Genomic DNA, 24,500 nt, shown 5'->3' on the forward strand with positions numbered 1-24,500 from the left:
GCTACTGTCTATGGGGGGTACTGTGTATGGGGCAATTGGGGGCACTGTTTATGGGGGCAATTGGGGCACTGTTTATGGGGCGCTTTGTATTGGGGGCACTGTGTGTGGGGGCTACTATCTATGGGGAAATTGGGGCACTGTTTATGGGGGCACTTTCTATTGGGGGCACTGTTTATGGGGGCAATTGGGGCACTGTGTATGGGGGCACTTTCTATTGGGGGCACTGTTTATGGGGGCCACAAAAGTGGGCGTGGAGGGGGCACAAAAGTAAATTTCTACTTAGGGCACCCATTTGGCTAGCAGCGGCCCTGTCTGTACTGTGTCCACTTTTGTTTAACTTGTTCATAAATGACTTAGGGGAGGGTATTATAAGCAATGTATCAGTGTTTGCAGATGACACAAAACTCTGCAGACCAGTCAATTCTATCCAGGATGTGGCATCCTTGCAGCAAGATCTTGACAAACTGGCCATCTGGGTGGCTAAGTGGCAGATGAGATTAAATGTGAATAAATGTAAGGTCATGCACCTGGGATGTAAAAATATGCAAGCCACTTATACTGTTTATGGGACTGCACTAGGCAAATCGATAATGGAAAAAGACCTTGGAGTCCTTGTAGATAATAAAACTTGGCTGTATCAAGCAATGCCAGGCAGCAGCTGCTAGGACAAACAAGGTTTTGAGCAGTATTAAAAGGGGCATAAATTCACAGGAGGAGGGTGTTATTCTTCCCCTTTATAAAGTGCTGGTAAGGCCCCATCTAGAATATGCTGTTTTGGTCTCCAGTGCTCAAACTGGACATTATTGAGCTAGAGAGGGTCCAGAGAAGGGCAACTAAGCTGGTAAAGGGTATGGAATGTCGCAGTTATGAAGAAAGACTGGCCAAGTTGGGTTTGTTGTTTACACTGGAGAAGAGGCGCTTAAGAAGTGACATGATAATTTATAATTGTATAAGGGGATCATATAATTACCTCTAATGTTTTATTTACCAGTAGGTCCTTCCAACTGACACAAGGGCACCCACTCCGTTTAGAAGAAGCAAGGTTCTGTTTAAATATTTGGAAAGGATTTTTTTTGTATCAAATGCTTTAGCAAAGTAAGATGACATCCACTTCCACGCCAGCATTGAGGTTCCTGCTCACCGCCTTCCTCATAAAAGGCTACTAAATTAAGTCTGGCAAGATCTGTTACGCATAAAACCACGCTGGCACAAACTGTGAACTGCAATGTATTTAAGTACCCTATCCCTTATTACCCCTTCCAAAAGCTTTTCTACTACTGATGATAGACTAACAGGCATATATAGTTTTCAGGCTGAGAACGTGATCCCTTTTTAAATAATGGCACCACATTAGCAATCCGCCAGTCTCTCGGCACCATGCCAGACCTCAACGAATCCTGAAAAAGTAAGTGAAGAGGCTTAGCAATCACAGTGCTAAGTTGCAGGTCCTTGTGAAGGAACTGGTGATTTCTGTGCAAAGGTGCTGCAGGAAAACATCCTTAAGCATTGGGTGAAAAGGGAAGTGGATTCATGTCAGATGAACAAATGCACTGCTTAGAGTAGCTGTCTCCCAGGGTGTTCTGCCAACTTCATACATACATTATAGTTCAAACCTGTTGGCCCCAAAATCTACACCCAAAGTGACAAACCTGTCATCCCTCTTTTACCTCAATGGTCCTATCTCCAACCCCACTTCAGTGGTCCCCGCCTGTAGCCACTTAGTGAACAGCCTATCATACCTAAAGCAGTGGCCACTAGGTAAAAGCCAGTTGCCATGGGTAGGTGAAACATGCAACAAGTAGTATCCTGTAGTAACACCTTCTCAAGTTTGGTTTTAATTTCAGTAGCCCTTTGCTCCTGTACTTCCTCTTCTTTGTACCTTGCAGTATATTCAGCAAAGGGAACACAACCAGCAATGTTGTTCAAGGTGCAATATCAAGAAGCATGAGTTCATAACATACGCAAAAATAGAGTTTTAATAAATGCACTTTTGCACTACAGGTTAGATAGGTAAACCAGCCCTATGGCATACAAAATGTGCAAACAAATAAATGTCAAATTAAAAGTTGCAAATTGGAAATAGCCACACAACATTTTAATTTTTCACACTTAACAGAAATTATGTAACAGAAATTAGTTCCCTAAAAAAAATCCTTTTACATAGCTTTAGGTTGTCCCAGTCACGTGGAATCATTGCTGTTCCGTTAGTTCCAAAGACTTTCACTGAAATGTCATTGTGCTTGTTTTTAGGAATGGTTCATGAAATGTGTCATATAGTCTTTTAGCCTAAGAAAAACAACACAAGACATTTAAAAAGTGTTGTGTTCTTTACTATGCTTTATTTCACGTTACTTCTAAAACCAGATGCATGTCTCTGAAACAATAAGATGAAGATGACAAGCTTAAAGGAGAAGGAAAGGTAAAAAAAAAGTAAGCTTTATCAGCAAGGTCTATGTCAATACAGCCATAAGCACAGAAAAACTGCACTGTGTCCTCTATCAAAAGAAACGCAGGATTTCTTGTCTTCCTTTGTATAAATATGTTCTACGGGTATCAGACTTCCTATCTCAGAAAAATCCTTCATTCCTGGGCTACATTCTGCGCAGCTCTCCCCTCCCATAAGAATTCATAAAACTCACTCCTCCTCCCCTTGTGTGATCTGAGCTACCAACAGCTAGAGTTGCAGCAAGAAGCTTCGAAGAAAAAGCTAAAATGGCAGCTGCTATAACCTTGGGCACTAACCTATTGCAATGAACTGATGTACTGTAAATTCAAGTCACAATAGCCTAATGCATTAAAACATGCTAACAAAATGCATTTGGAAATTCAAATGCACCTTTCTGGTAAAAATAAAAACAGCTTACTTTCTGAGGTCCAAGGCCAGGGCATAAAGAAAGATCTTCACGTGATGCATTTGCAAGGTCAAACAAAGTCTAAGATAGAAATAACAGACACATTATTTAAATGCTATTAGAAAGCCTTCTATATGGTCTGAACATTACACATAGATACAAACAGCCCCATACTGGCAATCTGTGGATTCTGGCAAATGCCAGAGCGGCTACAGTAAGATGCCATAGATGGTCACTATTTAGTGGGCAGTTTGTGACTGTGTACTTGAAATGCCAGGGCCTATTTTGAACTTGCATTTATACAGTGTCTTGCAAAAGTATTCACCCTCCTTGGCTTTTGTTACATTCCAACCTGTAATTTAAATGTTTCTTAATCTTATTGTATGTGACGGAGCTGCACAAAATAGTCTAAGTTGGTGAAGTGAAATGAGAAAAATGGAAAAGGAAAGTGGATTCATGTCAGATTATTATTATTATTATTAACATTTATTTATAAAGCGCCAACATATTCCGCAGCGCTGTACAATAAGTGGGTTTCATACATTGGACATACAGAGTAACATATAAAGCAATCAATAACCGATGCAAGAGGTGAAGAGGGCCCTGCCCAAAAGAGCTTACAATCTACAAGGATAAAGGGTTGAGACACAAGGTGTGGGAATGGGCACGACCAGAGTTGTGAGAGGTGTGGCACAGGGTATTGCTAAACTAGATTAGGGTAAGCTTCTCTAAATAAATATGTTTTTAGAGATCTCTTGAAGGCAGATTGGGAGAAAGTCTGATAGTTTGTGGGAGCGAATTCCAGAGAAGGGGGGCAGCCCTTGCAAAGTCTTGAATGCGAGCGTGTGAGGAGGGAATGAGAGAGGAGTAGAGGAGCAGGTCAGTAGAGGAGCATAACAAGCGAGTTAGATGGTACCTAGAGATGAGTTGAGAGATGTAGGGTGGGGCAGAGTTATGAACTGCTTTAAATGTGAGAAACGCAGGATTTGAGTTTGAATTTTATCCTGGATGGTAGGGGAAGCCAGTGCAGGGATTGGCAGAGTGGCACAGCAGAGGAGGAGCGGTTGGAGAGGTGTATGACCCTGGCAGCAGTATTCATTATGGACTGGAGAGGGGACAGTCTTTGGAGGGGAAGGCCAATTAATAGGGAGTTACAGTAGTCCAGGCGAGATATTGTAAGAGAGTGAATAAGAATTTTGGCAGCATCTTGGGTGACAAATGATCGTATTTTGGAGATATTTCTTAGGTGAAAGTGACATGATTTGATAAGTGATTGGATATGAGGAGTGAAGGACAGGGCAGAATCAAGGCAAGATGGGAAGATGGGGTGATGGTAGAATTGTTAACCGTTATAGATACCTCGGGAACAATGTGGGCGTTGGATGGGGGAAAGAGAACCAGTTCAGTCTTAGAGAGGTTTAATTTAAGGTAACGTTGGGACATCCAAGTGGAGATAGAGGTCAGGCAGGAAGAGACGCGAGTTAGAAGCTCTGGGTTGAGATCAGGAGAGGAAAGATAGATCTGAGTATCGTCAGCATAGAGGTGGTACTGAAAGCCAAAAGAATTGATTAATTTGCCAAGTGAGGGGGTATAGAGAGAAAATAGTAAGGGGCCCAGGACAGAGCCTTGAGCAACCCCGACAGAAAGAAGAGGCAGGGGAGAAGATGATTCACTATTGTAAGAGACACTGAAGGATCGATCTGAGACATAAGATGAAAACCAGGATAAGGCAGTGTCATGAAGGCCAAGAGAGCGGAGAGTCTGGAGGAGAAGAGGGTGATCCACAGTGTCAAAAGCAGCAGAGAGATCGAGAAGTATTAGTAGCAAATAATGTTTTTTGGCTTTAGCCAAAAGGAGGTCATTTGGGTTAGAGCAGTTTCAGTGGAGTGTTGTTGTCTAAAACCAGATTGTAGGGGATCCAGGAGGTTATTGTCAGAGAGGAATAGCGTCAGTAGGTTGTAGACTAGGCGCTCGAGCAGTTTGGAGATAAATGGGTAAAGAGCCAGCTAGAAATAATTTAGTGCTTTGTCTAAATTGTTAAAACTTAACATTTAATAAATTTAAAACATATATTAATAAATAGATTCCAATAAATAGATTACCCGTTTCATTAAATCAGTCTTGGTACTACAGCTGATTTATCCACAATCAGTTTGTATTTGTAAGCTTTTACCATTTGCTCAGTATGCACTAATTGAGAAGTTTTAACTGTTCCGTGCCACTAATAGGCTAATCATCAGATAGAGTCAGTATAAGTTAAGGGGGGGTGTTTAGCTGTACTGAAAGCCAGCCCTGCATAGTAAAACAATTAGTCTCTTAGAGGGTTACGTGCTCAATCATTTGCTAGTGTTAAGGGGAGGGGGGGAATGGACTCAGTAAATTACCCTGTTTATTTCTATATTTATTTCCATTCTTATTGTTATTTTTACCAGGCTGAAAAGTTGTCAAAGAATTGTGAGGTCGGTCCAGGAGGTCGGTATATGACCGCAATGCGAAGCGAACCAGGGGAGAAGAGCCTAATAGAGTGAACCTCAAATGAGGAAAATGAAAGAGAAGGAGGAGGTGGAAGGACTTTAAATGAATACACCCAACACATCCCACCACCCCAAGAACACCATGGCATCATTTTGTGGGAATGTTTTTCAGCAGCAGGGACTGGGAAACTGGTCTGAGACGAGGGAAAGATGGATGGTGCTAAATACAGGGATATATTGTTGAGCAAAACCTGTGTCAGTCTGCCTGTGATTTGAGACTGGGACCGAGGTTCACCATCCAGCAGGACAATGACCCAAAGCAACACTTGAGTGGTTTAAGGGGAAACATTTCAATGTGTTGGAATGGCCTAGTCAAAGTCCAGACCTCGATCCAATTGAGAATCTGTGGTCAGACTTGAACATTGCTGTTCACAAGCGAAAACCATCCAACATGAAGGAGCTGGAGCAGTTTTTTTTTTGTAATTGCTGCAAAAGGTGGCTCTACAAAGTATTGGCTTTAGGGGGGGGGTGAACAGTTATGTTCTGTTTTGTCCTATTTGTTGTTTGCTTCTGTAAATGAAATGGTGCAAACTCTCAAAACAATCCACTTTAATTCCAGGTTTATGTGAAAATGCCAAGGGGGTGAATACTTTTGCAAGGCCCTTTTTGTATTTGTATACTGCCAAGTAAAAAGACCAAAATTTATTAAGATATGAACAGAATATAATGTTTAAGGAAACTGACCCCAAATGTGGTGAATAAAGTACAGCTGTCTGTCTTGTTTACATACTTAACAGTTGTGAGACACTCTGCCATCTGAAACAAAAAAAAGTGTTTGAGCAGTAGAAATTTAACCAATGTTACTGGTATTTTCTGTTAAAGGGGTAGTTCATCTGTACATTAACTTATAGTATGATGTACAGTAGACAGCAATATTTTAAGGGTGCAATTTACCCTAGTAGCCAGGCAGTGAATTAAATGAGAGGCTTTAAGATAATTAGGAAAGGACGTGAATACAAGGTAATAGTAAACATAAAATTGTTGCCACACAAAGCAATAGTTTTTTTTTAGCTGCCAGGGTAAGTGACTCCTATTTGAAAAGTGGAAAAAGGCAAAAGAGGAAGGCATATAATTAAAAAAATAAATAAATATAAATTATATATATATATATATATATATATATATATATAAATGAAGACCAAATGAAAAGTTGTTTAAAAGAAGGCAACTTAGGTTAGCCACTTTCTTTTAAGTACCAATTTATAATTAACCTTTCCCTCCATTAACCATATCAGTTCTTACTCTGGACATAAGGTCCTTCTCAGTTCTTTCTTTCAGCACATCTGCAGGCTTCTGCTCATAACATTTGTATGTCTCAAGGTACCGGGCAGCCTCCTCAGGACTAAAAATTATAGACAAAACAAAATGTTTTCAAGTTGATCCATTAGCATCAACTGTGTTCTATATCTGCTTTTTCTTTATCTTTGACTTATCCAAAGAATTTCTTACCTCCAGCTTAGTATTAGTGTGCAATCAGAAAGGATACAGATCTTTGCCAACTCTTTAAGAGAAAAATGAGGGTCTTTCTGGGAGAAGATGGTCAAGAAAATAAGTTTATATAAACATTTCCTTAATGGGGAACTATTGCAAACATTAACATTTAATACAAGCTTTCTCTCATAGAAATAGAAAAAAAAACTTTCTGCATATAATCAATCAAAATCAAGTAAAATGTATTTCTGAAATAATCAAGATAATCTTTAGTATTCCCCTATTATCAATCGGCCTAGATAATGTATAAGAGCTAACTGTCTGCATATTGAGATAAGAGAGCACATACCACTTATGTACTAGAGCTGCTAACCAAACTCTGACTCCAACTCAAGAGACAATTTGCAGAGGGGTGGATACTGAAGCCTGCATTAAATGTTAATTTTCAATTATTTCTCTTCATTTATTGTACATATCAATGCATACAGTTCAAATACAAAGCACCCACCACATCCACTTGTACAAGAAGCACACGTAGTGCAAAGGATTGACCAAGGGACCTCAGACGCAAATGTATGTACTCTGGATTCAGATTATGGTAACGCAGACTGAGAAAGACAAAAATAAAGAGAGGCACAATATGAAAGAAGAGCATGGCAGGCATTATTAAAAAGGTAGGAAACTACACAAAAGAAACAAATAGTGTCACCGAATGTTTGTTTTATTGTAACACTAAAACAAGCAGATAACAGTTTATTGTATCATATATTACAAATAAGTGTGGTCAAAGATATGACTATACATAATAATGATAGGAAGACTGAACCTACTAAAAAGAAAAGTGGAAGAAAATCTATGCAAACTGAATAAAAAAATCTTTTAAACTTGTACAATCTAGCCAACTGCAAGTCCAAATCAGGCTGATCTGATCTTTGGCCGAGGGGGTACTTTTTGTCCAGATATCATGCATATCAGCACTGAACTTAATCAGCATGAAGTCCCTGTTCCCTGTTGTTCCCAATGGCCAATAAGATTCAAGCTGATGTGCCTCTTACTATGTGTGCCTATAGGCAAGAGCTTTGCACATACTGACATAGCATTCAAACACGCCTGGATGAACATTTTTGGTGGCTGGTAAAAAACTCACAGCTAGCTGGCCAGCCAGAGAATTTCAATGGGAAAACACACAGAGCTCAAGTGGGGGGATATGCCCGAGAAACAAAATTTGAGTGCTTCAATCTTGCAAACAGTAGAAAAGTTTTAATCAGTATATATTTCAAAATGTCTCCACATGGCATTGTGTGTGCATTTAATGATTCTTAATTTTTGCATTTACATCGCCTTTAAACATCTGGTTGTTAGGGCCCAAATAACCCTAGCAATAATCCAAAATATCAGAATAATCCGAAAGTAAAAAAAAAAAAAACATTCAGGCAGCCTATAAAGTTTATTTAGCACATGAGAAATGTTTATTTAGAGCATGGGAAATGTGGCACTACATTTTTTGGATTCAAGAATCCTTCCTGAGGTACATATGCCTAATTGCTAGTTGATCACTTGATCACAAGGATGAGTGATCACAAGGATGAGTGATCACTGACTCTGTAAACTGTTTTACAGTTTTTCAATACATTAGTTCGTGCGAAAGCTGATTTCCTCAACCATAAATTTCTTATGGCGTGTCTCAATACTGCCCTATCCCAGGCCAAGCAAGTATACTATAACACAATTATAAATAATAATAATCAAACCCACGGCGATTATTTTCCATATTTAACTCACTACTTCATCCTTTACCTAATGAATCAATCATATCTGAACACACCAGGGTTTTGCTGACTTCTTTAAAAGCAAAGTCGATTCTATTTGCAAACAATTTTCCCAACCTTCACATACCAGTAATCTCAGCCATCCAGAATCTCCTCTTTCCGTCTTGGCTTCTCCATTCCTCTCAGCCTACTACCTGCTCACTTGATCCTATGCTACTAAAACAATGTGCCCCTGTCCTTGATCCAGCTCTTACTCATATATTCAATTCCTCTCTGGCTTCTGGTACTTTTCCCTCTCTATTCAAACAAGCATGTGTAAAACCCATTCTTAAAAGGGCTACACTGGACCCATCCTGCCTATTTAACTATTGTCCGGTCTCTCTCCTGCCCCTAGCCTCTAAACTCCTGGAACGTCTTGTCTTTTCTCGTGTCACTAACTTCCTCTGCAACCACAATCTGCTGGACACTATGCAGTCTGGTTTTCGGCCTGCGCACTCCACTGAGACGGCCTTATGTAGAGTGGCAAATGATCTCCAGACTGCCAAGGCCAAAGGATGCTACTCAGTCCTCATTCTCCTTGACCTTTCCTCTGTTTTTGATACTGTCGAACATTCTGTCCTTATGCAAATTCTCTATTCTCTGGGTATCCGGGATCAAGCTGCATTCTGTTCTCTTCCTACCTTTTTAACCGCTCCTTCTCTGTTGCTCTTGCTAACAAATCCTCTTCCCCAGTTCAGCTTAGTGTGGGAGTGCCTCAGGGCTCTGGGCTTGGTCCTCTGCTGTTCTCCCTGTACACTCTCTCTCTAGGAGACCTTATTTCTTCTTTTGGTCTAAAATATCACTTATATGCAGATGACATACAGATATATTTAGACACCCCTGCACTAACCTCTGATGCTGAAACCCAGATTCCTGGATAAACCAACGCCACCTCAAACTAGCTAAAATAGAGCTCATGGTCTTCCCGCCCAAACCTAGCCCTTCTCCATTACTATTGACGTCATTGTCCATTAACCCTGTAAATTCAGCACGCTGCCTTAGGGTCCACTTTGACCAGTCTCTCTCCTTCTCTAACCATATTAATAACACTGCCAAAACCTGCTGCTTTTTCCTCCGCAATATTGCCAAGATACGCCCCTTTCTTTTGCAAGTAACAGCCAAGACACTAATCCATGCCCTCATCCTTTCCCGCTTAGATTACTGCAATCTCCTACTAACCGGCCTCCCAGACTCCCACCTCTCTCCCTTGCAATCAATCTTAAACTCTGCTGCCAGGATCCTCATGTTTTCTCCTAAGAGGAGCCTCACTTAAGCTCTCTATCATGGCTGCCTGTTAAGCAAAGGATAGCATACAAAATACGTCTTTAAACACCATCCACACCCACTGCGCTCTCTCGTCTTAAACCTTTCTATCTCGCTGCCCCTTACCTCTGGAACTCTATCCCTGAATCTCTCCGTAGGGAACACTCACCCACTTTCTTTAAGATAAAACTCAGATGCTACCTTCTCGAGCACTAAAACATTATTTTGCCCAGTCCTGGTCTTAAGGGCAAATGCCCATACCTGCACTCTTACATTCCAATTTGTGCCTGTGTGTTACCCAACCACTTAGTCTGTAAGCTCTATGGAGCAGGGACCTCCTTCCTACTGTGTCTTATACCACATGGCACTTATTCCCTGTGCGCATATATATATATATATATATATATATATATATCACTTGCCCTCCCTGTGTGTAATTTTGTATTTTGTAAGATTGTACAGCTCTGCGCACCCTTGTGGCGCTTTATAAATAAAGTTATACATACAGTCTTTAACCTCAGCTCTACTGATCATAATTCCTGAGCTTCATTGAAGAATTTGTAAATGCCCCACACAAACATTTAATATGTGAACAACCTCTTTGAAATCTTTAAACACTCGCCACTCTGTTTTTTTATCTTAACCTCCTTAGCTTAACCATTATAGTGCTAAATTCAAGGAGGGTTAAAATAAGTTCTGCCTGTGTAAGCCTGCATTCTTTATTGCACAAACCTTATACTAAATAAGGGGTCTTTGCAAACATAAGGTGTTTATTTTAGGTAAATTGCAGCTCTTTCATGTGAGTTATGATCTCAGGGTGAAAAGTGTTGTTGAACGGAATACATATAGTACAAAATGCTGTTTGGGTGGGGGTGCCCAATTTATATACCTTTACAATGGTAGGAAAATGAAAGGTTTACATGTCCTTTACAGTCAGCTGTTACTGCTATAAATGATACAGCAGTTGCTAAGGTTCTATCAGAATCTGCACATGGATTACTAAGCTGCTACACTTGAAACTGGTGTAGAAACATTAAAACTAAACTAACAAAAAAAGTGAACCTTTCACCAGCCACATAGGGCAATCCTTAGATTTCTTTCCTTAGTAATACATGTAGAATAGTGATGGTTTAAAAGAGAACTACACCCTCCCTGGCTATAAAAGCCCCCTTAACTGGCCTGCCTCGACCCCCCTTACCTCTCCCTTATCGCATAGTCACTAACTTTAAAAACTGTCCCTATTGCAAACCCCAACCTAAAAGAGCAGAGTAGCGCAGCTGCGTACCTGGGCGATATCTTCCCTTCAAGCAAACATTCTTCGGGTCTCACTATCGGCACCGACCCTGCTTGCACATGCGCAGTTTAAGATGATTTCCTGCTAGCCCCAACTATGCATGCGCAAGCAAGGTTTGTATCGGCAGAGAGACCTGAAAAATGTCTGCTTGAAGGGAAGATGCCGCCCATGTACGCAGCTGCGCTACTCTGCTCTTTTAGGTTGGGGTTTGCGATAGGCTAGGTTTTTATGTAAATTCTCCTCCAGTGCCACTAATTCATGTTCTCTAAAATGACCAGCCAAGCTTGTAGCATTGGTAAACATACGCTTAATACTGGTACCAATTTATTATTATTATGCAGGGCTGCCATCCAAAGAGTCGGAGGGGGGAGGGGGGGATATTGATCCACATTCGGGGCCCGGCCACATACCTCAAAACTACACAAATGATGTACAGAACTTACATAGAAACTAACATAACTTATGTATAAAGCAATAACGCAGAGCAGCTTGACAGGGGTAGGTGGGTAAGTAGGGTGTTAAGTGAGGACAATAAATTAATAATTTAAGGTAAGTTACACTGACCTCCAATAAACTGACTGACTTTATAAGCATATTCAATTATTATTATAATGAACTACTACTGACTAGTAATTGTGCACAACAAGTGCACTGGGCCCCTTCCATATCAAGCAATGAAAGTATGAAAAGGGCAAATTCCACTGACCCCCAATTAACTGATTGATTTATTAGTACATTCATTAGTTACTATTTATTATTTAGCCTACATGAACAGCAGTAGAATAACTAGAAAGGGAAGTTTGAGAACAAACATCATGTTGGGTTGAAAAATTTGAAGTCACTGAATAAAATCTGATCTGTTGGCTCCGCACACTTTTTCTAAACTTGGACCACAGTTATATAGTAAAAACCACTGCAAAGTTTGGGGAATCTGGTTTTAATAGTTTCTGAATGGCAGAAATTTAAATTTCCCCACTGAAAGTCAACGAGTGACATCTGATTGGCGGTTGGTGGCTCTGCCCCCATTTTCTAACCTGGAACTGCAGTTACCCAGTGGCTAACTCTGCAAATTCTAGGGACCCTAGGATTAATAGTTAAATAACAGCAACGGTTTAAATTTAAACCAACAAAAGTCAATAGGTAAATTGTGATTGGTGGTTGGTGGGTGTGCCCACTTTTTCTAACCTTGAGTCGAAGTCACCCAGTGACAAACAGTGGGCACCCTGGCATAAATAGTGTGAGAATAACAGCATTTTAAATATAAACCAATAAAATTCAATGGATGAAATCTGATTGGCTGTTGGTGGCTCCACCCACTTTTCTAACTCTGAACCTGGTGACTAGCTCTGCAAAGTTTGGGGACCTTAGTATTAATATTTAAAGAATGGCAGCAATTTAAATGTAAAAATATGAAGTCTATAGGTGAAATCTGATTGGTTGTTGTTGGCCCTGCCCACTTTTCTAAACTTGGAACATAGTCACCCAATGACAAACTGTGCAAAGTTTGGGGACCCTGACATTAAACATGTGAGAGTGACAGCATTTAAAATTTCCCCACTGAAAACAAGAAATGTGATTGGCTTTCGGCAGCCCCATCCACTTTTTCTAACCTTAGTACCATAACCTAAGTATGAGTGTGCAAAGTTTGGGAACCCTGGCATCAAACCAATAAAATTCAATAGATGAAATCTGATTGACTGTTGGTGGCTCCGCTCACAAAACTAAAACTGCACTCCCCTGTTGACCTACTGTGAAAAGTTTGGGGACCCTGGTGTTATTACTGTGAGAATGGCAGCAGGTTGGATTTCCGCCAAGACAATAGGTAAAATCTAATTGGCTGTTCACAGCTCCGCCCACTTCTGAGCATCCAACAATCATTATATTTTTATTTAGGCTGACCCAATGACTATGTGATTCAAGTTTGGGGAGTGTAGCCTCAAAGCTGTAAGATTGGCTAGCAGTTCCAATTTCCCCATAAAAGTCAATGGGTAAAATTTGATTGGTTGTTGTTGGCCCCTCCCAATTTGGGAGGTCGCCGTTTCATTCGGGGTGACCCCATTATTATGTTATTCAAGTTTAGGGAGTTTAGCTTCAAAGCTGTAAGAGTGGCAGCAGTTTGAAAATCTTCCCTGTCAAACTCAATGGGAAAATTGGGGTGTTTGGAACGGCGCCACAAAAAGAGCACAAGCAACCTGCTCCGCTATAGGGCGAAGAAGTGTGGAGAGTTTGGGTGTTGTACCCCTAAAACTGTAGGAGGAGTAGCGTTTAGAAAATGAGGGGCGTTAAGAAGAAAAAGCAGAAGAATAAGCTGAAGTCGAAGAACAGTATGTTGGGTTTTTCAACCCAACATACTAGATATTGGGCCCCGACAGCAAAATCATTGGGCGACTAAACTTTGGGAACAAGAGATTTTCTATATATTGCAGCTGCTTCTTAGTCACAAGCCCACTGGGGCTAAACAGGAACCAGGCCCAGATTTGTGGCAAGGCATGGGGGGGGGGGGGGGGCATGGAGGATAACAGCCTGTGGGTGCCCTGCAAAGAAATCCGGCCCTAACCACAGTAGCTGCATGCAGGTCCATATTCAGCTAAATCGACGAGTTCTACCTCATTTGAGCTCCACTGGAGTGAGCATGGTATTTTGCATATGTTGTAGCCTTCTGTTAATATTACAACAAGTACAGGTATGGGACCTGTTATCCAGAATGCTCGGGGGGGGGTTCTGGATAAGGAATCTTTACGTAATTTGGATCTCCATAGCTTAAGGCTGCTAAAAATCATTTAAATTTTGAATTAACACAATAGGCTTGTTTTGCATCCAATAAGGATTAATTATATCACTAACAACTATTTCCAAATGGTGACAAACTCCCAGAACTGGCCCCCACCAGGTTCACCTCCCACAGGCAGCATAGAGCAGGCAGAGTTTGGCACACACAGGCAGGGTAGGGCAGGCAGAGTATGGAACACACAGGCAGCATAAGGCTGGCAGTGTATGGCACACATGCAGCACAGGGCAGGCAAAGTATGGCAAACACATGCAGGGCAGAGATGAGTAAGCAGAGTAGGAAAGGAGACAGGGAGCAATGCCAGGATGGTATCACTGTACATAGTACAGTACAAACTGTGTCTATCTTGTGCTCAAGATCAGTTACTTACATAGACATGATAGGTTTTATCATGTCTATGTAAGTAACTGATAATGACCAAAAGATAAACCATTTGTACTGTACTATGTACAGTGATACAATGCTGGCACTGCTTCTAGTCTGTATGAGGTGTGAACAGGTGAACAATTCAGAGGTTACAGTCTGACAGGTGTGAACAGTGCAGGGCGTACAGGTATGAACAGTGAAGGGGCTTACAGCCTGAATCTGAGGTGTGAACAATGCAGGGGGGCAGTGAATCTTAATACTGATACCATTTAATACTTACACAAAGGTAAGCAGTCACATGGGGCCAGATGGGGGCCACACAATGTGTGTGTGTGTGGGGGCAGTTGGACACCACTGCTTTAAAGGATATCTTGGCACCACTACCCTTAATCTGACACCCAACTGATTTATTCACTCTGGCAGTTCTAGTTTAACTAAACCCTTTCTCCACTATTGCTGTTAAGCCCCATTCTAAGCACAACAGTCATTTGTATGATTACTCTGCACAGATTTACCTTTCACCCAGGGGTGAGGGGTTGAGGGCAGGTAAAAGGGTAAAACACCCAGTGTCCTTAGTCTACGGGAATACTGAACACAGCACCATGTGTACCTAAAGGCTTACAGCATATTAAACAATAAATAGTTTATAAAGAATAAAGTCATCGCTGCCACTCTTAGGGGAATCTCTGAGTGAATTACCTCTGCGTTCACCCTTTGACTGGTACTCACAGGCAATTTTCAGTTGTAAAATCACAATAATCACTAATTGGCACCAGTTTACCCATATCACAGAAAGGCATGGAAAATCAGATTTAGTGTATTACATCCTTTAACCCTTTAATTGCCAAGCATGAATGCCATATGTGCTGGCAGAAAAGGGCTCTATCTGCCAAGCACTTACCATGTATGTTCTTGGGCAGACAGAGATTTCTCCCTCTGCAGAGAGTCAAGAGCAATGACAACCCCCCCGGGCAACAAGCCTGACCTCCCAGCAGCAAATATGTAGTACGTCTGCTGCTTATTCTTCCCCCCAGTGCGGCCTTCTCACTTCCTGCTGTGCAGCACTGTGGAGGCATGGACCCTCCAGGACCCCTGCACCCCTTCTGCTCCAGAACTAGTAAGTGTCTTACGACACATAATATGCTGTCAGGGGGCTCTGCAAAGGTTAAGTTGGTGGGCGAAAAAATTAATATGCACTATTTTTATTTGGGGCCCCTATATACCATATACTGATCAAACAGATCAGTAAACCTCTGTTGTTCATATTTGGGGTGATTTGACTTTGTATGTAAGAAATTACGTGAGATAATTGCAGCAAATTGCAACATTTTAGGCGATTTTCAGAAAAGTCATAAAAACCGCTAACTTTAGAAAAGCTGTGCAGATAGGTACTTTGGTGTAGAAAAACATCTTTACCCATGCTCGATTCGTACTTTCAAAGAATATATGGCTTTCTGGGGGTCTCACAACACATAATACACAAGCAAGGGGTCTTGTTTGCCTAAGCCGAGTTGGCAGCCAAGAAAATTCACATGTAGTAATTTTCATTTGGAGTCCTTACATATCACATGCTTTGTAAATCTAGCATAGTGGGCATTAAACTGTTAAGTAGACCTCTGGCATTCATATTTAGGGTAAGGTGTCATTGTATGCAAGAAATTCTGTGAGATAAATGCATCAATTTGCAACAATTTGAGATTTTTAAAACTGCTAATTTAGGAAAGCTTTGCAGATTAGTACTTTGGTGTAGAAAGGTGTTTTTACCCATGTAGGATTCATCAGAATGTGCACTATATGGTTTTTTGGGAGTCTCTGTACAATCAAGCGGTATTACCACACATAATACACAGTCATGGGGCTTTTTGCAGAAATTGATTTGGCAGGTGGGAACAATCCATATGCACTATTTTCATTTGGGCTTAGTACATATCACATACTTTGGTATATTTACACATTTTGGGCATCAAACTGTTCAGTAGACCTCTGGTGTTCATATTTGGGGTTAGGTGTCTTTGTATGTAAGAAACTTAGTGATAAATGAGGCAAGGTTTTCAGAAATGCTGTAAAATCCGCTAACTTTAAGAAAGCTTTGCAGTTTGGTAGTTTGGGGGTAGAAAGAAATATTTACCCATTTTGTATATGTTTGAATGTGTGTTTTCCAAATTTTTTGCAGCTTATACCACACGTAAAACTGTCCATGTGTTTATGATTTAGGTAAATGTAAGCTATTATATTTAATATGCACAAGGTATATTTTGGGGTCTCTAAGAGCCATGTGTCCACTGTACATAGGTTTATTAAACTGTTCATAGTAGATCTCTGGATCTTCATATTCAGGGTGTTTTATTTGGTTACCCAATGACCTGTAGGAGATAAGATGCTGCAAACTGAGGTAATTCTCGGAAATGTCATCAAAACCAACACTTTTACAAAAGTTTTGTGGCTTGATAATTTGGCGTAGAAAGACATGTGTACCCAATTTTGAATTTGGGGGAATCTGTACATTCCAAAAATATATAGCTTTCTGGGGTGAGCCAATTTTTTTGTAGCTTTATCCCACATAATATTGTTTAAACGTGTTGATTTTACAGGTGCGGAAATGACAGATCATATGGGGTATGTTGACCTTTGGGCTCCTAAATACCACATACTTAGTTAGGTAAACCATTGGGTATCAAATTTTTCATTGGACCCCTGGCATTCAAATGTAGGGTGTTTTATCTTAATACCTAATGACCTGTAGGAGATAAGATGCTGCAAAGTGGAAGCTTTGAGGTGATTTTTTGGAAATGTCAGCAAATGATGAAATGATAGATCATATGAGGGTATTTTCATTTTTGTGCCCCTACATGCCACATACTTAGATAAACCTATACACATTGGGCATCAAGCTGTTCAGTGTATGTTTTATCAGTTTACCTTAAGTTATACATTATGTTTTATATGGTTACCTTATGACCTGAAGGAGATAAAGATGCTACTGACTGTAAGCTTTGAAGCGATTTTTCAAAAATGTACTGAATTTTTATAAAAAAAACTATACATTTAGGAAAGCACTGCAACTTAGTAGTTTGGAGAAGACAGACCATTTTATCTAGTCTGGATTCGCCAGAATCTGTTCTTTCTAAAAATGTATCGTTTTCTACAGTTAACCTACTGTTAGTGGAATTTTTGGCCTCGAAATTTAAAGTATTCAACTTTCTACTGGAGTAATGGGGTGACTAAATCAGAAAAAGCTAGTAGGTTTGTAAATATGCTAAATGACAACTTTTTATTTCAGGCAGTTCAAAAACCTACTAGGAATGACTATTTTGGACCTGGTAATAACTAATAATACTGAACTCATCTCTAACATTTGTGTGGGTGAGCATTTGGGAAACAGTGATCATTACATGGTCTCCTTTGAGATAATGCTGCAGAGACAGCTCTATAAGGGATTAACTAAAGCACTCAATTTTAGACGTGCAGACTTTGCCAGTATAAGGGCATCTCTGCAATGTGTCAACTGGGAAAGGCTTTTCATAGGGTTAGAAGTATACAGATCAGTATTTTCCCCTTGTAAGCAAGGAGAAGCATCTAAAAGTAAAACGTTTATGGCTGAATAAAAGTTAGTGTCGAGGTTGGTAAGAAAAAACGTGCTTTTAAAGAATTCAAGTTAGCTGGGACAGCAGAAACGTTCATCAGGAACAAGGAAGCAAATAAAGCATGCAAAAAAGCTAACTAAAATAGATATGGAAAGGGGTATTGCAGCTAGGAGTAAAAATAATCCAAAACTATTTTTTTAATTATGTGAATAGTAAAAATATGAAGCAAGAAGGGATGGGAACCTTATTATCAGTATCAGTTTAGTTGGTTGATGAGAACAGGGAAAATGCAGAAATTTTTAACTCTTATTTTTCATCTGTCTATACATCTGAGGAGCCAGCTAATGAAGGCTTCCCTTTTAAGATACCTACTTCTAGTAATATACTGTAGCTACTGACACATGGGTCACCTGGGAGGAAATTGAAAGGAGTCTTGAACATGTAAAGGTAAACAAAGGTCCAGGACTGGATGGTATTCATCCCAGGGTATTAAACGAGCTTATTGCTGTGATTACCAAACCTCTTCACTTAATTTTTCAGGATTCATTAATGTCTGGCATAGTGCCGAGAGACTAGCGAATTGCTAATGTTGTGCCATTATTTAAAAAGGGATCCCGTTCTCAGCCTGAAAACTATAGGCCTGTTAGTCTGACATCAGTAGTAGGAAAGCTTTTGAAAGGGGTAATAAGGGATAGGGTACTTGAATACATTGCAGTTCACAATACTATAAGTTTGTGCCAGCATGGTTTTATGCTTAACAGATCTTGCCAGACTAATTTAGTCGCCTTTTATGAGGAGGTGAGCAGAAACCTCGATGCTGGAATGGCAGTTGATGTCATCTACTTGGACTTTGCTAAAGTGTTTGATACAGTACCTCACAGAAGGTTAATGATCAAATTGAGGAATATTGGCCTAGAACATAATATTTGTAATTGGATAGAGAACTGGCTGAAGGATAGATTACAAAGAGTGGTGGTAAATGGAACACTTTCTAATTGGACCAGTGTTGTTAGTGGAGTACGGCAGGGGTCAGTCCTTGGTCCTTTGCTTTTTAACTTGTTTATTATTGACCTGGAGGTAGGCATAGAAAGTACTGTTTCTATTTTTGCTGACAACACAAAATTGTGCAAAACTATAAGTTCAATGCAGGATGCTGCCACTTTGCAGAGCAATTTGACAACATTGGAAAGTGCAAAAGTTATGCAGTTTGGTAGAAATAATATAAACGCAAGCTATCTACTAAATTGATGTTAAATTCCAGGCAATGTCATTCGGTGGCTACTAAAGCAAATAAAGTGCTGTCTTGTATAAAAAAGGGCATTGACTCAAGGGATGAAAACATAATTTTGCCTCTTTATAGGTCCCTGGTAAGGCCTCACCTTGAGTATGCAGTGCAGTTTTAGGCTTCAGTCCTCAAAAAGGATATTAATGAGCTGGAGAGAGTGCAGAGACGTGAAACTAAACTGGTAAAGGGTATGGAAGATTTAAACTATGAGGTTAGACTGTCGAGGTTGGGGTTGTTTTCTCTGGAAAAAAAGGCTCTTGCGAGGGGAAATGATTACTCTGTACAAGTACATTAGAGGGGATTATAGACAGATGGGGGATGTTCTTTTTTCCCATAAAAACGATCAACGCACCAGAGGCCAGCCCTTTAGATTAGAGGAACGGAACGTCCATTTGAAGCAGCGTAGGTGGTTTTTCATGGTGAGGGCAGTGAGGTTGTGGAATGCCCTTCCTAGTGATTGTTGTAATGGCAGATTCTGTTAATGCCTTTAAGAGGGGCCTGGTTGAGTTCTTGAACAAGCATAGTATCCAAAGCTATTTTGATACTAATATCTACAGTTAGTATTTATGTTTGTATATATAAGTTTATGAATGTGAGTTTATAGATAGATAAGTATAGGTTTGTGTGTGCTGGGTTTACTTGCAAGGTTGAACTTGATAGATTTTTTTCAACCCTATGTAACTAAAGCTAATGCTTTGGAAATTTGGTAGTGAAATTTGGGTACTGCTGGGAGTTTTTGACTTTTTCTTTTTTTTATCTTTAAATTTTAAATGAACAGCTACATATTGCTTTACTTTTTAGTGTTCTTCCCAATTATTTAATTTCAACCAATTAGTTATGCTTTGTATTAACTTTTCAGTGTGGTTCACAATTAGCGCTAAAACTTGCACAATTGCGAAAAGTTATTGTTCAAAAAATCAAATGTCTGCAAATGCTGCATTCAATAACAATTAAATTTAAAATGACTTTTAACCTTTTTACTGCCAGCCATTTTGGTCAAAGCGGAACATTTTGCACTGTTTCACTTTAGGGGCCTTTCCTCGGGGGGACTTTTAGTTTACCCAGGAAAATAATATATAGTTATTTTCAGGACAACCTAAGCTTTTCAAAATATGGTAGAATTTATGTGGAATTCCAATTCTGTAACAAGATATAGGCTTCTAAATGTCTAAAAATGAAAAAAAAAAAACAAAACACATTTTCCATAATATAAACACACATACTAGAAACAAAAATTATTTATGCACAAATATACAACTGATTTGGAAAGTCCCATATCTCCTGAACGTGCCAATACCAAATTTGTATAGTTTTATAGAGATTTCTCACTTGTATAGGTCAAAAACTCCCAGCAATACACTACCAAATTTCCAAAGCACTGCTTCAGAAAGCTGCATAATTTAGATTTCAAGGACAAAAATTCCACTAATAGAAGGTTTATCCCAGAAAATTTGTACATTTTTGGAAAGAACAGATTCTGGGGAATCTGTCTGTCTACTCCAAACTATCAAGTCACAATGCTTTCCTAAAGTTATTGGTTTTTATCAGAATTTGTGAATTTTTTTTAAAAAATCGCTTTAAAGCTTCCAGTCTATAGTATCTTATCTCCTACAGGTCATAAAGTAACCAAATAAAACACCCAAAATATGAACGCCAGGGGTCCACTGAACAGTTTGATGCCTATATGTATATAGGGGCCCCAATGTTAACATACTCCATATAATCAATCATTTCTGTTATTTCAGCTTCAGCAAAATCAACACATTTACATCATTATATGTGGGATAAAGCTAGTAAAAAGTACGCTCACCCTAGAAAGTCATATATTTTTGGAAAGTACACATTCCTCCAAATCTAAAATGGGTACCTGTGTCTTTCTACTCCAAAGTACCAAGCCGCACAGCTTTTCTAAAGTTAGCAATTTTGATGACATTTCCAAAAATCCCCTCAAAGCTTCCACTTTGCAGCATCTTATCTCCCACATAGTGTTAGGTACCAAGTTAAAACACCCTAAATTTGAATGCCAGGTGTACATTGAACAGTTTGATGCCCAATATGTATAAGTTTACCTAAATATTTGGCATGTAGGGGCCCCATATGATCTATCATTTCAGCTCCTGCAAAATCAACACATTTACATCCTTTATGTTGGCTAATGCTACAAAAAATACACTCACCCCAGAAAGCCATATATTTTTGGAAAGTACACATTCCCCCAAATCTATAATGGGTAAACATTTCTCTTTGCTCGAAAGTACCAAGCCGTAAGTTTGCAAATTTTTATGACATTTCAGAAAATCGCATATATTTGCCGCATTTATCTCTCACAATTTCTTGATAAAGATCAGATAAAGGCAAATCACCTCACATAGGAACACCTAAGGTCTAGTGAACAAATTGATGCCCAATATGCATAGATATACCAAAGTCTGCAGTATGTACTGACCCCAAAATGAAAATAGCGCATATGGATTTCTCACCTTCCAAATCAACTTTAAATTACAGAGCCCCCTGTCAGCGTATTATGTGCCGTAACCCCCCTAACTATACAGAGACCCCCAAAAAACCATACAGTTTTGGAAAGTACACATTCTGATGAATTCAAAATAGGTAAAGTTATTTTTGTACACCAAAGTTACACACGGCAAAGCTATGCTAAAAACAGATTAAGAACACTTATACAGGGATAAAAATGCAATAAAACCACAAAAATTGTGCAAATCAGAGAAACAACAAAATAAGTCACACAGTGTGATTAGTGGTCAGAATATCTGATCCAATAGTCACGCTGTCAAAATATACAGTTTTTAGGGAAAATAAACTACAAAGTGCTGAAATGAAAAAAAAACAAAGTGTATACATGTGTAAAAGTTGTGTGACAGTGTTTAAGTGTAAAAGTGAAAAGTGAAAAATGAAAAAACTGCTAAATTGTGTGCTGTAAGTGTGTGTGTAAAGTTATGTGTGTGTATAAATGTATGTGTGTAAAGTGTGTGTGCCAACGACGACGTAAGAGACACGTCGTTGGCAGTTAAACCCTTTTTCTGCCACGACCTATCCCATACGTCGTTGGCAGTTACCGTATATACTCGAGTATAAGCCGATCCGAATATAAGCCGAGGTACTTAATTTTACCTAAGAAAACTGGAAAAACGTATTGACTCGAATACAAGCCTACCCTAGGGTGGGAAAATGCAGCCGCTACGGCTACGTTTCAATAATCAAATAAATAACAGATAAATAAATAATAGATAACAAAAATGCTACAGCAGCAGATAAAAGCAAGTTTGGAAAGGCTAAGGAAGCTGCTACTAATTATCAAGTACTTGACACAGTTCACGTGAGGGGTTGTTACTAGGGCAAAATAATTCTTGATGCTGGACTTAGAACAAATTTATTTTTTTTAAATAACAAGTTATTTTACCACTTACTGACTGGCTCGTTGTGCAGATACACTGTAGGCATTTAACACACCCTATATAGCATTAGTACTGTTTTTTTTTGTTATTTTCTATAATGGTGTGTAATACTAAGTAGGGGTCCAGATTACATCTGTATTAGCACCATGGTTTTACCTCCTTGCGCGCAACCTTCTCTTCTCTGCCCCCCCAGCCCCTCGCTATCCCTTCTCTGCCCCCCCAGCCCCTCGCTATCCCTTCTCTGCCCCCCCAGCCCCTCGCTGTCCCTTCTCTGCCCCCCCAGCCCCTCGCTGTCCCTTCTCTGCCCCCCCCAGCCCCTTGCTTTACTTGCAGCCCCAAGAGTATAAAGATAAAATAGCTGTAAATGACAGCAGGCAGAAATCGCAGTCGCACAACTGGTGGGAAATAAGCAGCAAGCAACTTACCGGCTGCCCAGCCAAGGTCACGGCGGCTCTATATCCTGCTCAGTGGGAAGTGGAGAGGAGTCTTCTAACTCGGCCTGAAACAGTCTGGATTCTAAACTGCCGCGCTTTGTCAGGTAACCCTTTCACCACCAGACGGACGGATGGTGTTATCTCCTTGCGCGGCCCCCCCTGTGAATGGACATGCGTTGTGCATCCATGTGTACCTGTGCGCGTGGTGGAGATAAAACCATCTGCACAGCAAAGCGAGTCTGCACATCGATGCACGCCGCCTGGTGGGGGTGCGAGCAAGGAGGTAAAGCCATCATCTTCACAGAGAGTGAAAGTCTGCCTATCGATGCACGCCGCCCGGCCGTCCATTGGGGGGTTGCCCGCAAGCAGATAAAACCATCTTCGGAGCAAGTGAGAGACTGCACATCAATGCACGCCGCCCGGCCGTCCACAAGGGGTGCGAGCAAGGAGGTAAAACCATCTGCACAGCGAGTGAGAGACTGCACATCGATATACTCGAGTATAAGCCGAAGGTTACTTTTTGAGCACATTTTTAGTGCTCAAAAACTCGGCTTATACTCGAGTATATACGGTAAATGGTTAAAGCACTAAATATTTTCAATAAATTCACATTGGAATTGGAATTATGTTAAATTTTATTAGACTAAAAAACAGAAAACTCAAATGTAAAACTTTGCCATCTAAAAGCTTTCAAGTTTCTAAAGAACTCAATAGGTGTCCTACGCAAAGTCAACCCATATTTTCAACTCAAGATTTTTCAACTCAAAAATTGATAAATAAACCCATTACGCCCATAAACAAAGCCTGCTTCATTTATGGCCCACATGAAATACTTCTAACAGTTAATCCATGCTCTGTCACACAGGATTGCACAGGTCTCTCTCTTAGCTTACCTCAGAAAGAGAGCACAGCAGGTTTCCCCAAGTACATAGTCGGGAATAATGTTTCCGAACTCCCATGGCACATTTCGCAAATATTTAAGTAGTGAGTTTCCTCGCTGGAAGAGACAGTCAAACAGATTTTAAACATACTATAATATATTAAAAGTCTATTCAGAGTTTCTATTCGCTGAACTTCGCATATAAAAACTGTAAATCATCACGCGGCATGTACAAAAGTGTGGGCGCTCTGTAAATCAATATTAGTAGTAACTTTTAACACATTTTCGACAGACATCAAATATAAATATGATAACCGATGGCAGGTGGATGTGAAACAGATGATGTATTGGCATAATGATGATGTTAAATAAATATAGGCATCAAGGTATTTCATTCAGATTACTATTTCATTCAGACTATTAGTCTGTTAGGCGAGTTACTTGATGTTTTACCCGATAATGATTCTCAGTATCTGGCAATTTCCCTCCGGAATTGTTGTAAATTGGGCACATGTATCTGAATCTGCTGTACCAATATGATATCTTTTGAGCAGCGTTAGATATG

General features: G+C 39.9%; 1 protein-coding gene across 4 annotated transcripts in view; it reads right to left on the reverse strand.

Moving 5' to 3' along the window:
- Positions 1-1,958: 1,958 nt before the first annotated feature.
- Positions 1,959-24,500, reverse strand: part of ercc1 (excision repair cross-complementation group 1) — a 35,255-nt gene continuing 12,713 nt past the window's right edge. For 3 of the 4 annotated variants that reach the window (XM_031904794.1, XM_012965971.3, NM_001113921.1), the window contains exons 4-10: positions 23,949-24,052; positions 7,326-7,425; positions 6,836-6,912; positions 6,629-6,728; positions 6,071-6,142; positions 2,865-2,933; positions 1,959-2,286 (exon numbers count right to left, since the gene is read on the reverse strand). In XM_031904794.1, coding sequence (XP_031760654.1) covers positions 2,221-2,286; positions 2,865-2,933; positions 6,071-6,142; positions 6,629-6,728; positions 6,836-6,912; positions 7,326-7,425; positions 23,949-24,052 — 588 coding nt within the window. In that variant the 3' untranslated portion in view covers positions 1,959-2,220. The remainder of the gene's footprint in view (positions 2,287-2,864; positions 2,934-6,070; positions 6,143-6,628; positions 6,729-6,835; positions 6,913-7,325; positions 7,426-23,948; positions 24,053-24,500) is intronic. The other variant, XM_031904795.1, reaches the window with a different exon arrangement.

This window comes from Xenopus tropicalis, chromosome 7 (assembly GCF_000004195.4).
Source record: "Xenopus tropicalis strain Nigerian chromosome 7, UCB_Xtro_10.0, whole genome shotgun sequence".
NCBI lineage: Eukaryota > Metazoa > Chordata > Amphibia > Anura > Pipidae > Xenopus > Xenopus tropicalis.